The 15,761-nt window shown below is 32.2% G+C and overlaps 1 protein-coding gene across 4 annotated transcripts in view; it reads right to left on the bottom strand.

Moving 5' to 3' along the window:
- Positions 1-15,761, bottom strand: part of bs (serum response factor blistered) — a 207,448-nt gene that overhangs the window by 157,680 nt on the left and 34,007 nt on the right. For 2 of the 4 annotated variants that reach the window (XR_012722665.1, XM_075309713.1), the window contains exon 2: positions 11,224-11,472. Coding sequence is in view for 3 of the 4 variants with exons in the window: in XM_075309713.1 (XP_075165828.1) it covers positions 11,224-11,472 (249 nt within the window). In the remaining variant the exon portion in view is untranslated. Of the gene's footprint in view, positions 1-9,643; positions 9,807-10,888; positions 11,473-15,761 lie in introns of those variants that run through there. The other 2 variants (XM_075309715.1, XM_075309714.1) reach the window with 2 other exon arrangements.

The following is a 15,761-nucleotide window of genomic DNA, read 5'->3' as shown; positions in this document are numbered from 1 at the left end:
AATTTGGCACGCATAGCTACAATGCTAAATCTACTCTCTGTTCAAAATGTCAACCAAATTGGGCCAAAACTCTGGCTTTTAGGACCATATTAGTCCATATCGGGCGAAAGATATATATGGGAGCTATATCTAAATCTGAACCGATTTCAATCAAATTTTGCACAACCAAATTCGGCCAAAAATCTGGCTTCTGTGGCCATATAAGTCCATATCGGGCGAAAGATATATATGGGAGCTATATCTAAATCTGAACCGATTTCAATAAAATTTTGCACACTTGACTATACGACTAAGAGTTATGTTTGTACAAAATTTCAAGCAAATCGGTATAAAACTCTGGCTGCTGGTTCCATATTAGTGCATATCGGGCGAAAGATATATATGGGAGCTATATCTAAATCTGAACCGATTTCTTCCAAAATCAATAGGGTTCTATTCTGACCCAAATTAGGAACATGTGCCAAATTTGAAGGCGATTGGACTTAAATTGCGACCTAGACTTTGATCACAAAAATGTGTTCACAGACAGACGGACGGACGGACAGACGGACATGGTTATGTCGACTCAGGGACCAACCCTGAGCATTATTGCCAAAGACACCATGTGTCTATCTCGTCTCCTTCTAGGTGTTACAAACATATGCACTAACTTATAATACCCTGTTCCACAGTGTGGCGCAGGGTATAAAAATTTAAACCGTAAGTAACCAGTTCTAATTTTGAAGTAAAAAGTGTGCCACAAATATGTAATATTTGTCCACATGAATGAAAAAAGTTAAACAAAATCATTCCATATATGAATTCAATTCAGTTAATTTTTTATTATTATATTTTATTTATGTAGTATAGTAATACATAAAAGGAAAGTGTTAACTAATATATTGAATTCATTCTTCTTAATTTCTACGAAAATCACATCGTTCGAACAAATAAAAATGTCTTTGGCGCCATACGCCAAAGTCAAAATTAGTTAACTTTAACTGCTAGCGAGTTATAATTGTAAGAGTCCCTTGTTTAATAAATTAATGTTTCTTCAAGCTCCAGGTCTTTTTTAAATATTTTATTTGTTTTTCCCAATATTTCGCGATTACGATATTGAATCGCTTCCTCAATTTAAATAAGTCTAAATATTAAGTGCTTTTAGTTAATACTATAATTGTATAAAAATCGGACAGACATATCATAATCACATTTTACAAGTACCAGGCGAATAAAAAATTAAAACAGCAACACAAACAATGACTTGTATAGTATCGACAACACAAAAATACTTAAAGCTACTGTAAATTCACAACACTTGCCAGCTGTCCGTATTGCACTGAGTTGTTTTTACTATTGCACGATGATCACTACCATGTATTTGTTATTTCCTTTTCCGAAGCAAATGCCTGTAACAGTGAGCGATGTTTTCTGTATCAACTAGAGGTCTGCATCGAATAACTTTTCACTACATGTATGCAATTCGCTGTCGAATATAGTACATACACTGTCTTTCTCTCAGAGCGCAAGTAGTGAAGTGAAGAGAACACTTGCTTGTCAAATACCACCAAGTACTTATCCGAAACAATATGTGTTCCGAAAAAAAGGAACAATAAAAATGTAAGTACTTGAGAAAAAGTACAACATGGATTCTCTTCACTTCACGTGGTACCACAAGTATTTCTCAGTTATGTGCGAAGCAAAACTTTCCATTATTATTAATCATATATATGTATGTATGTCACATATTTAATATATTTATGTATGTCACACACCTTAACGTTTGCCGTTCTTTATATCAATCCGAAAATATATATTATGGAGAGTAACTGTTTTCTTGTATTTCTGAAACTGCACGTGGTACATGGAGTACTCTATGAAGTTTTGTTCTCGCAACATACTCGACGTGATCACTCTGAGTACACTTCAATAAGAGAGAAAGAGGAATATGTGTTTGCTGGTAGTGAAGACATCAGAGAAGCAACAAGAAGTTACTCGTGGCTTTTGGTGTTCATTAAAATGTGTACCAATTGTCTTGCGACTCTCTCAAATAGATGTGAGAGTCGCATTTAGCAAGTACACGTGTACTCTGCATTTACAAATGGAATTGTGCAGACCTCTAGTATCAACTTTGAAGTTCATTCGTTTGCTTGCAGGTACATGGTTTATATGAAGGGTTTCTAATGTAAACCTTTTGTTGTAACTGTTCTCTCTTTCTAATATTCTTACGTCGTCAAAGTTTGGGTTATGACTGCTTCTCGCACAGTGGTCCGCTAGCGCAGTATTTTTAATTTGTTTTTGGATGTTCCTATATAGACTTTTTCACATCTTTCCTTATCATTTCCTCTGCACAGAATTTCATAAATCGTATTGTGTTTTTCCATAGTGGGGACCTTGCTTTTCATGATGGAAAATATATTTTTAAGAGTATTGTTTGACTTGTGTGCTAAAGTGTATTGTCCTTTATCAAAGATTTCGGAGTTTGTAATTCGTTCGGATAATTTGTTGATATATACCAGTGACTTGTATAATAATGGATTTGTTTTTAGAATGATATTCTTTGCCACTTATGTTTAATACCCTATTTATAAGAATGTTTGCTGTGTTAATCACTAACCTTTTTGGATGTTGTGAAAAATAATTCATTATTCTCCCCGATTCTGTTGGTTTTTGGTACCAATCTAAACCCAGTTCATAATTTTCTTTCCTGATAACCAAGTGTCTAAGTATAGAATGCTGCCGTTTTTTCTACCTCTACCGTGAATTTTATGCTATTATGGAAGCCATTTAGTGTTGTCAAGATCTCCTGTATTGCACCTTCCCGAACCACAGCAAATATATCGTCCACATATTTCATGAAGATTTTTGGTTTTGTTGTCAAGTTTCTCATGCAGTTGTCCAGTAAATATTCCATAACTATATCAGCTACAATAGGTGAAGCGTATCATCCCATGGGTAATCCTTTCTTTTGTTTATATATTTTATCTTCGTACGTAAAGTATCAATTCTCCACAACGCAAAGTTTTAAAATTTGGTAATTCTAGTTTAAAATTTGGTAATATTTTTGGTAATTCTAGAATGTCCCTCCAATTATTCATCTACTTTCGATGATTTTTAAATCTAAGTCAACTCTTGTTTAATCTAGTAAAAATAAAAAGTCCTGAAGAATTTGCTATAAATAAAATAAAAGCAGGGACGTTTTGTTTTGAAGGTTTTAATTTATTTCGAAGCGAATTAAACAAATGAAAAATATTGGCGCAAATGCGCAAAAATCTATTTTGCAGGCATTGGTATCTTCATATCCAGTGATGACATCTAACGCCTACTGCTAATGTTGTTTTCTTATATATTTTGATGAAAACTAGGAATAAAATGTTTGTGCGATACAAAATATAAATTCAAAACTTGTTTCTGTTGCCTACGTCTATTTATTCATCAATCGAAAAATATCCAATTTTGGATAACAGAGTTTCTTTAATTTACAACTTCTGTTGCTCTTCTTATGCGGGTGGCATAGCACATCCACGCTAATGTGACGTCACAATTGACTGTGGATGTGACTAAAGCAGAAAATTGATCATAGTTGTTTCTAAATTACTCCGGTTTGCCTACAATATGTGTAGCACAATGGACGTCGACTAATTACTTCCCCTAGTAGATGAAAGCAAAGGTAGGTGTATGAACATACAATAAAATGAGCGTCAATGTATGAATGGATGGCGTGTCGCAGGTGGAAGATTTATTTATTTATGAAAATTTCATTCATGAAACTAACGTTAACCTTGATCTTGAAACTGAGACCGACTGCCCACATATCACTGCATCGTTGCAGTGTCAGCATAGATATAATACTTACATGTGATATATATATATATATATATATATATATATATATATATATATATATATATATATATATATATATATATATATATATATATATATATATATATATATATATATATATATATATATATATATCTTATATTTATTTTTCTTATATATATATTTATATATATATATATATATATATATATATATATATATATATATATATATATATATATATATATATATATATATATATATATATATATATATATATATATATATATATATATATAAAGGGTGATTCTTTTGAGGTTAGGATTTTCATGCATTAGTATTTGACAGATCACGTGGGATTTCAGACATGGTGTCAAAGAGAAAGATGCTCAGTATGCTTTGACATTTCATCATGAATAGACTTACTAACGAGCAACGCTTGCAAATCATTGAATTTTATTACCAAAATCAGTGTTCGGTTCGAAATGTGTTTCGCGCTTTACGTCCGATTTATGGTCTACATAATCGACCAAGTGAGCAAACAATCCAATCTAACGTTTCAAATAAAGAACCGATGAGATTTTGCAAATTTTATGCGTTTTTTTTTTAAAAAAAGTTATCAAGCTCTTAACAAATCACCCTTATATATATATATATATATATATATATATATATATATATATATATATATATATATATATATATATATATATATATATATATATATATATATATATATATATATAAATATATATATAAGAAAAATAAATATAAGATATATAAGAAAAAATGCAACATCTGCACAATTTCAATGATTTTTGCAAAATGGCACATTCCATTACAAATAACATGTAAGTATTATATCTATGCTGACACTGCAACGATGCAGCGATATGTGGGCAGCCGGTCTCAGTTTCAATATCAAGGTTAACGTTAACAACTGATCTTAGACACTTACACACAAAAAAATTTTTTTCTGATTCAATCACGAAATTAATTGATTCAATTAATTTTTTAATTGAAATGTCTTCAATCACGAAAATGATAGTATCAATCACAGTTTTAATTGGGCATAGAAAAAATTCTTGATTAAAAAATTAATTGATTTCATTACCAAATTTCAATTAATTTTTTAATTGATTCAATTAAAAATTTAATTGATGTTGATTGCAAAACTCAATTAATTTTGTAATTAAAAAAGGTAACTATTTTCAATTACATTCTGAATTGGCTCAGAATTTTTATTTGGATTAACAATTGATTGTTTGAAAAAAACAAATTTAATTAAAAATTTAAAAAAATGTTCATCAATTTTTTAACTGACTTAGTCTTCCGAATTTGAATAAAAGTTAATTGTATCAATTAAATTTTTAATTAAAAATTTTTAAATTTTCAATCATTGACTAAATTAACTTAATGTTTCTATCTTGATTAAAAAGTTAATTGTACCAATTAATTTATGAATTGAAAAAAATTTCAACTTCAATTAACTTTTTAATTGGAAATATTTTGGTGATATTTTTTTCTGTGTACCTGATGGATTTCGGATACAAATGGATTCTGATTCAGAGGCGTTATTTTAGTACCCCAAGTTTTATAATATTCGTGAATATCTTTTAGATGTTCTAGTGCGTGGTCTAAGGCTTGTTGTGGTGATTTGTACTTAGCGTATATTAATCAGACATCTGCATACAATATGGCTTTAGCGTTGTGTGTAGTGTGTGGACAAATTGAATAAGAATGGCGCAAGAACGCTATCCTGGGGCACGCCACTTTTGATTTGTCCTGGCTATTGAGTTTTTAACTTTGATGGAGAATTGGCTTTGAGAAAGGAAGCTGTGAATTAATTTGATCAGGTATGGGTCAACGTCTAGGTCTATTAATTTATAAAGAATGGTTTTGTGACAAACAGAGTCAAAGGCTTTCTCGATGTATAGTGATATTGCGACTGTACAAATCTTATTTTTTAAGTTCTTGGTGATGCCAATATGAAATTTCAGTAGAGCTTGTTGGGTTGAGTGTCACTTTTTGAAGATGAATTGAATTTCAAGTTTTTCCTTTAAAATATGTTCAAACAATTTGCCAATATTTGGGAGCATGGAGATTGGTCGAAATTCTGCTGGATTAAAAAGAAACCAAACAGCGAGACGTTTGGTTTCTTTTTAATCGGAATGATAATTGAATTTTTCCAAGCCGTTGGGAAGTAGCAGTTGTTGATGCAGTAATTGAATATGCATGATAGTAGATTTATTGTACTATCAGGGAATTTCTTAATTATGAAGTTGGAGATGTTGTCGCAACCGCTCGATTTCTTAGAGTTTAATCTTTGAATAATAGTTTTTATTTTTGTAGGACTTGTGAAGTGAAAGGTGTCTTCATTCGTGGGAGAATTGAAATCGTCACTAAATGTGTAAATGTGAGTGGGGATCGCAGTAAGTCAAGATCTCTCGCTGGTCTCTCAGGAACAGTCTCGCGGAATTGTAAAATATTTGGAAGTTGTCAGCTATATCCGAGCTCTTTGTTATGATCTTGTTATTTAGTCAGTTGTTCGCAAAATGGCGATTTAGTTTTCCCGGCGAAGGAGTATATGTCTTTAAAAGCGGACGGACCTGGTTTGATTCTACTTAATTTGTTGTTGAGTTTGTGAGCATTTTCCAGAGCAATTGATTGATTATATTTTTTAGGAGTTGTATCTGCTTGGATAATATTTTATACTCACTGCTGAGTATTTCCGTTTCGGCGAAAGATTTTTTTCAATTCATTTTGTCAATGATATCTCGTTTTGAACAATCTTTTTACTTTTTCGGTGGTTTGCTGTTGTTGACTTCTACAGTCTCCGAGTGAGAATCATAAATTGCGTTGAATCTTCAGATTTTAACATGTTCTTCCTCAAGAGTTAGCTCTTGTGGTTCTAAGAAATAGCTTGATAGTTTGAGAAAATCGTCTATGAACGAAGAAGAAGTTGGTTTGAAGAAGTTTCTGGTGAGGAGCAGGCGGTTTTAATAGGCTGGCGAAAGATTTGACTGGTGTTCTTGGAAACATATTAATGACTCTATAAACATTATTAGTAGCAGCGTCTTTTTCTTGCCTTGGTTTGCCCAGTCTTTGTTTCCTAGCCTCAATATATTTTTTATATATGGGGCATCCTTTCCAGGTAGCCGGGTGACCGGAGTTCCCACAATTGCTACAATATGGCGCTGAGGAGTCAGAACGTGTCCTCTGACATTCGCCTGAGACGTGCTTTTGGTCACATTTAACACAATTGTAACTGGAGTTACAGTTGCGAAAAATGTGTACCCACCTCTGGCATCTGTGGCACTGTGTGTCGCCGTCCTTTTTCTTGGGCTTTTCCCACGTTATAATTTACTTCTCTATCTCGTAGATATTCGAAACGTCAGTAAGGCTTTTGCCTGGCTTTAAAATAACCAGGAAGAGGTTAGTGTCTGTATTGTTTTTTATAGACATGAGCGTTCTAAACTTTGTCACTGCTGCAACCGTGTCGGTTACCTTTTTGTCCAAATCAGCTTTTATTACGTTTACGTCGCTTTTTGGGTACATTCCACGAAGTACTAAAGATTCTTGTTTTAATTCCTTAGGGGTAAGGGAATATGAGTGTATGCTTTTTGCTCTAAGCAAAGACATCATTGCTGTATGCACAGCTGGGTCTATAAAGTATAACTTACTTTTATTTTTGTTAACATTTCGCACATTAAATGAAAATTCAGGAATTGATGCTTTTAGATTTTCTATCAGCATATTAATGTTGACGTTATATACAAAAATTGGCGGGCATCACTTGGGTTTCTCTTTTGTAGGTTTTACTTTGTCTTTAGATAGCCTTGGTTGTTTAGCTGGCGTGGGTGCATTTTCTATGTCCATAGCTGCTAAAACGCTTAATACGCCAAATTTGTTTTGGTCCTGGGGCACATGATTGGCTAATTTCTCCGTTAATGAAGAAATGTCAACATTAATGGGTGAAATAATGATTTCTAAACGCTATCGTTTGCAATCATTTGACTTGTTTTGCATTTTATTTGTTGTTTGGGCGTTTGCTATTCTGCCAGACTCTATGGCTTGTTTATGTTTTGAAGAACTAGGTACAATTTCTTCTACCACGTCACAATCCATGTCAGGGTGCAGGGAACCCCATATCAATTGCTTGGGGCAATCTGATGTCCTTTGATGTTTATATTCGGTGAATATTCAATGAAATTTTAACTTTTATTTATTCTAATAAAAATTCTGTCTGTTTGCTTCCAGGGTTATCAGAGTTTTTCTATGCTAATTGATTAGCCAAAACACAATTGAGAAACTGGAAAATAGTTTTTTGCCATGAAAGGAAAATTTTAGAAAATGTTAACTAAAATAGTTTTCTAATTGCTGTCGTTTGCAATCATTTGACTTGTTTTGCATTTTATTTGTTGTTTGGGCGTTTGATATTCTGCCAGACTCTATGACTTGTTTATGTTTTGAAGAACTATGTACAATTTCTTCTACCACGTCACAATCCATGTCAGGGTGCAGGGAACCATCCATATCAATTGCTTGGGGCAATCTGATGTCCTTTGATGTTTATATTCGGTGAAAATTCAATGAAATTTTAACTTTTATTTATTCTAATAAAAATTCTGTCTGTTTGCTTCCAGGGTTACCAGAGTTTTTCTATGCTAATTGATTAGCCAAAACACAATTGAGGAACTGGAAAATAGTTTTTTGCCATGAAAGGAAAATTTTAACTAAAATAGTTTTCTAATTGCAGTTAAGTTAATACACTTTTTGTCAAATTTAAGAAAATTTATTAAAAATAATAACTTTTTTGTTGAAGAAAATTTCTTATGACGAAGAGAAAAATTGGATTCAAAAATGGTTATAATGTCTTTAGCTCTATACGAAGTTTACTTATTGAGATATGAACTATTTTATTTTTTAGTAAAATTGTGTACTATATTTGTATATAAGTTTTTTAAAGAACATGTTTAAGTCCAACAGAAAATGTTGTTTTTCTAAAATTTCGCTCCTCAGAAGGAAAACAAAAAAATATTCGCAACGAAAAATTTCATAAAAGATAACGGAAAATATCACCTGGAAAGGGAGCACATTTACGACATTAATTTTTTCTATTACACTGGAATTACGGCATGACTTTTTTAATATGTTCATTTTATTGAATTCATTGAGTTGCTAATTCTTTGTTTTTGAATAAAATAAGCGTTAAAAACACATTTTTACTTATTCCTACCTTTTCGGGTTTAACCGGTTTTGAGCAAAAAACCCCGAAACCTTTTGTTTAATTTTCGAATAAACCATATATTGACTTTTCAAAAAAAAAAAAAACTGTTATATGGACACCCAGCAAGTCGTTACCATGGATGTCAGTATATACGATATCGTGCACATACATATATTTTTATTTTGTTGATTAATCACATTACCTTAGACGAGGATGTTAGGTTTTGAAATAATTTGTACTACATTTTGTTGAGACATTTTAGGAGAAAAAACAATCCTAAGTAACACCGAAATACTGTTTACAAAGTATAGGGAAAGTCGAGTGAAAAGTTGAAGTCCATTTTAGAGATGTTAGATTGCATTTACTTTAGAAATGCATGTCATATTGAATTTGATACAAAAATAATATAATATTCACGTAACGTACATGTAAACTCGAACACACGATGAACACTTTGAACTTAAAAAGAGACCATCTTAGTTTAATGCTGTCCATTGTCAAATAAGAACTATGTTCATATGATGAAAACAAGATTATAAAAGAATTTATTGTATTGGTATCTTTTCCTCATCACTGTTTAATATATTGTGATTAATATAAATTTATAAATAAGAGTTATTTGTTTTTTATTTTCAAAATCAGGCGTAATATTTTGTATATATTTTATGTTCGTCAACAACTTTATAATGTACTTGAAGTATTTGTTAAAACATAAATATACGAATGTATTTAACTATTTTCTAGTTGTCAAACATGGAATCACGCTCATCGGCTGTCAAAAAAAAGAAAACAATATATATATATATATATACAAGCATTAAATCTATTAAGTGCATTAAGTGAATAATTAAAATGCTAAAAATCTAGGGATACTGATCATACATTGTTTTAATATTTATGTATCTTATATGGGTTCGTTAAAACTACTAATGTATTGCACGTTGTATTTAATTCTATATACCAAGTAATTATAAATGTAATAAAATTGAATAAGAATTAGCTGACGAAATTGTTCGACCTCATAAAAGAAAGTAAATATTCTGTGAAATGGCACCAAATAATAAAAGCTATTATTTTTTCCAAAAGGATTGCTTCGGTTCAATGGCACTTCGTTTGCGGATACTACTGCATTTGCATTTATAAATAAATTAAGGAATATGAATGTATGTATCCCATTAAATATGGCACTATTAAATATAAATTAAATGTTAACGAATACTAGGACATGTTTTTGCATGTTTCAAAAAATTTTATACCATACGCTTGCAGAGGTGGTTTATGGTGAGTGAGCGGTATTAGCAAAAATAGCATCTAAAATGACTAGTATGGCTTGCACTGGAAAACATTTGTTACGTTCTTCATCGAAATGGCGCAATGAAAACTCCTTTTTTATATGTATATTTGTGTACATTTAGACTACGTAGTATTTATATGAGTGCATATCCAGTATCAGAGTTTGTGGGAAATATGCTTCAAGGCGAGATCAGCAGAACAATTCATTTCGAAACGACACATTTTTTATGTATGTGTAAGTGCATAAATCCCAGTACGTCAACCACTGAAGGTGTTCTCGAAAATTGTTTAGCACACCAGCTGTCATATGTATATTTGTATTACAATAAAAAATCGGCATTTGCTAAGCAATAGCATAATCTTCCCAAATTTGCTTGACAATAAGTGTAATTACTTTTGGACATTGGAAGGAACGTTTTATATATGCTGACCTTGATCTTCTTTTAGTTTTGCGTTAATAAACTTTCTAACTGTGATAACGATTTTGTAATTGGATTGGCAAATGCCAAATTGAGTGTGTTGAATACATAAAATACATATGAGAAGTGTGAAAACATACAATTTGTTAGAACTTATTCTCAATGTTAGTACGACTTTTATTTGTATTGGTCACTTAATAATGTAATTTTAACTAAGAGTGGAAGAAATCACAGTCGCAAACCCTACCGCTGAGGATGTGTATGGGACATGTGGGAATGTGTTGAGTGCGGTACATGGGAGACATGCGAATGATGTGCATGCCCATGGGCATATGCCTGTGAATGTGATAGGGGGGAGGGTTGACCACCGCTATAGGGTGACTGCATTAAACTTTGATCAAGACCATAATGTGAAGCGGGAGCTTGGGGATGACCGAGATGAGCGTGGCCATGATGACCGTATATTAATTGTCTTACTTTTGAGTCCTCATCGGCAATGTTGTAACTGAGTTCGGTTTCTTCGAAACCCGTTGCTGACATACGTTGATCACCTCCTCCAACACTGGGTGGATCCGGCGAATTAAGACAAGTCTGAATAAGCTGCTTGCCAGCTTCTGATGTTATCATTGGTTGTAACTTGCGGGTTGCAAAAGTATAAACGTGTCCCGTTTCCGAGGCGACCAGTAGCATAACTTGTGTTCCTGTTAACGTCGATAGTTCATAAGCCTGTAAGAATAGAAAAAAATACAAATTAACGATAAACCATACACCACTACAAATTTAAGAAAAGATATATGAGATTCTCTTTATGCCATGTATTTCTGTGTTTTGTATTTATTTATGTGTTTTGACATTAGGCATCTATTGTTTAGTACTAGATAGACAGGCCGTGGCGAAAAAAAAACAATACTGTACTCGTTAATAAAAAAACAATCATAGAAAGCAATTGAAATATTCCATAATTTATAAATTCAAATTTGTAGTCTTGTAGAAAGGCTTATTTTATTGTTAGGGGCTACCCTACAAATTATATAACCGATATGGCATCAACATACGTTTTTGCTCATATGGCAACTCAAAACATCTAGTCTAGTTTTTTACGCGCTTTTCTCGAAGACACAAATATATTTTCACTCTTGTTTATCTTATTAACTTTACATGGTTAGCGTTAGTGACCACTCGCATCTCATTTATTAATTTGTTAAAGGTTAGATTAGGTTAGGTTAAAGTGGCAGCCCGATTAAATTTCAGGCTTACTTAGACTATTCAGTCCATTGTGATACCATATTTAACTAAAAGTACCTATTACATATGGGCACTTCTAGTCTTAACCACTGAACCTTCTCTATTATTTACTATTGTTGAACCAACCAGATTGCTCCAAAAGCATTAACAAACTGCTTAATTTAACGTTTCCCAGGTCCGCCAGTAATCTAAAGCTATATGCTCCTAAAATTCGCTTACGCCTTACACAAAAAGCAGGACACTCACACAAGAGGTGTTTAATTGATTCCTTTTCCTCCACATCATGACAGCTTATACAATAGTCATTATACTTCGCACCTATAGTAATTTGTTAAATAAAACTATCAATTACAGAATCAATCAAGTGGCTTTTATTTTCAACATAAGAGCACAACATTTATATATTATAGAAGCTTATTTGCTACCTACACCACTCAGTCCTGCGTTCATAGTTCGATCATATTTCCAAATTAATGTAGGTTCAATCGAAAGGGCAAGATTGCCAATTATAGTCTCCTCCAAAAAGGCTTCTTTTACTTTTTATTGAACATGAGCTTATTTCAGGGACCGTTACTTTTTTGATAGCACTTATAACCATATAAGTGCTATCAAAAAAGTTATTTTGTGGCTAAAAATAACGATTAAAATAAGTCTCTTTTTCATAAATAAAACTCTTTTTAGGAGTTTTATTATTTCCTTCAGAAAATAATACTCCTTTTGGAGTTTTATTTTTTCAGAGAATAAAGCTCTTAATAGGAGAACATGGAAAATAATACTGATTTCTTCTCGGGGTATAGGAATTTACAACTGAACAAGAAATTTTTATTCATTGATAACAAAGCATTCATTAAAATAAAGCTATCTTAATGCACTCGTACTAAGAAGTATTCAATCCTTTCAAAATTTAAGGAAACACACTTGTTAGAATATAGGAAATTTTACTATATTTCTTTTATCGACCTGTAAGTAATGTTTTTTAATTATTTAAAATCAATGACAAAACAATAGAAGTCAATCGTTGTAAGTGGTAGGTTAGGTTATAGAAAGAAAATACCAGAACCATAACCTTTTCATTAGTCTTCATTTTGGAATCTTCAATAAGAAAATTTCATATGTTGAAGAAAAATTGGATTAAAAAATGTTAAAGTGTCTTTAGCGCTATATTGTACGCTATACACAGGTACAATTTTAGTAAAAGTTTCTCATTTGAGAGACAATGAACTCAATTTAAGTAAACTTCTCCCATTTTAGGAAAATATGAACTATTTTATTTTTAGTAATATTGTGTACTATATTTGTATATAGCTTTTCTAAGCAAAGTAAGTAATAATTATTCAAATAAGGAACATTTGCTCACATTGGGCAAAATTTAAATCAAATCAACCAATTTTCTTGAACAAAGATAATAATAAAATAATGTTAAGTTGACATTAGGGCCAACTCGAAAAAAATGCTCTGTAACATAACATATACTCCCAAACATTTTCTGCTTCAAGCATATATATTTGAAGAATTTTTTCAAACAAAAAATTGTTTGTACTGTGCAAGCATTTTATCTTTCACCCTAAACATATCTTTGTTTAAAGTCCCAAATATTTAATTCCAGTCTCTTTTTTCCTTACAACAAAATGTCTGAAATATAACTGTGCAGGAATACAAACATGTGTGTGTAATTTATTTGACTAATACACCCTAAATATTTAATTAGTGATTGCCCCAATAAATAATATTATGTCTGGAATGAGTGATTCGGACAGGATCGTAGTTTTGGGCGATTTTAATTTGTCTATGGAGTCTCAAATGGTTGCTGCTCGGGATGAGGTATTTTCACTATATTTTAAGAAGACGAATTTCGATGTGTTGAATTCGCTTCTTTCAAGTGTTGCTGGGGCTCTGCTTGTAGGTGTGATCGGTTGTCCGATATCGATGTCGTTGTTGATAATTTCTACAGGGTTTTGTGTCTTGAACTGTCCCTAGGCGATTCCCTAGGAATCAGCCATGGTATTCTACTGAGTTGACGAGACTCAGGAATGATAGGAATAGATGTTTGAGACGTTATAAGAGGACGGGATCTGATTTTGATTATGCTCGGTACTCTGCCGTTAGGTCTATTTATAATATGGAATCAAGGGCGTGTTATGTTCGTTACATTGATAAGGTTAGGAATGACATTCATTGTAACCCGAGGTGTTTTTATGATTTTGTTAGGATGAAACGTAAGTCAAGGGTGTGAAGATAAATTCGCGAGTTAAATTCGTGGTTTGTGCCTCGTCTAAGCAAAATTCAAATTTGTGGGACGAATTTGACTTGTGGAACGTATTCCAAAACACATTTTTCTTAAAAAGAGGCGATTTTGTGGTGGCAAACACCGTCAATTATTTAATATGTAAAAATACCAAGCATTCGTAGTTTTATATCGTAGAAAACTTGAGCTATAAGAGATAACTCTACAGCCGTATAAAACAGTCAGTATATCCTAAAGTAATGGATATAAAATAGTAAACTGAAAAAATACAACATAAAATGGGTACGAAAATTATATTCTTAAATAACTTCAGAAGTCTCATGTACAGTATTTGAGATATAATGGCGCCAGATATCGGCTACATATAGCCCCGATATTAGATCGGTAATATCTCGAAAACGGCTCTTGGTGAATTGACCAGACAAAATGCCAGTGGGACATATTGACGACAACAAAAAATCAAAGCTAAAAAATAAAATGTCTAATGTAAAGAATTTGAGATATAGCGTCGTCAGATATCGTCTATATATAACCCCGATATTGGATCGTTAATATCTTCAAAACGGCTCTTGGTGAATTGAACGGACAAAATGCCAGTGGGACATATTGACGACCACAAGTCTCATGTACAGAATTTGAGATATACCGCCACCGATATCGGATATATAGCCCCAATATTGGATCACCTATATGTGGCAAGCTGTTCGTGGTGAATTGATCCGGACAAAATGCCAGTGGGACATATTGACGACCACAAAAAATCAAAATTAAAAAATTAATTCTCATGTACAGTATTTGATATATAGCGTCGTCAGATATCGGCTATATATAGCCCCGATTTTGGATCGCTTATATCTAAGAAAACATTTCAGAGGAATTGACCAGACAAAATGCCAGTAACAGATATTGGTTATGGCAAAAAACCAAAATAAAAAAATAACAAGTCTCATGTACAGTATTTCAGATATCGTTGCACCACTAATCGGATATAGATATTTGGAAATATTTTTTAATGTAAGCAAATTTTTTCGATTAATAAATACGAGGGCGGTTCGGAAACTTCTTTGCCTATCAATGAAAGAGAATAGTTAGTTTTTCAAAAATATTTTTATTTTTCAATATAATCTTCTGAAATTTCAATACACTTAGTCCAAAGCTTTTCTAGCAATTCTATCCCTTGATTAAAATAGTTTTCCTCAAGGTCTTCCAAATAGTGGTTTACAACTGTAATTGCATCTTCATTTGAGGTAAAACGCTTGCCAGCAAGGATTTTTTTTTAGATTTGGGAGCAAGTAAAAGTCACTGGGAGCTAAATCAGGAGAATAAGGTAGGTGGTCAAGCAACTCGTACTTTAATTCGTTGATTTTAGCCATTGTTAAAACACTCTTGTGCGCTGGTGTGTTGTCTTGAAGAAAAATTATTTTTTTGTGTTGTAAGACAGGGCGTGTTTCTTTGTATTTTAATTTGTACATTTAATTGATTTTTGAATTTGTACCCTTTTGCAGATAGTCAATCAATAAATACC

The sequence above is a fragment of the Haematobia irritans genome, chromosome 5 (assembly GCF_050003625.1).
Source record: "Haematobia irritans isolate KBUSLIRL chromosome 5, ASM5000362v1, whole genome shotgun sequence".
NCBI classification, from domain to species: domain Eukaryota; kingdom Metazoa; phylum Arthropoda; class Insecta; order Diptera; family Muscidae; genus Haematobia; species Haematobia irritans.
This window is presented reverse-complemented; position numbering and strand designations above follow the sequence as displayed.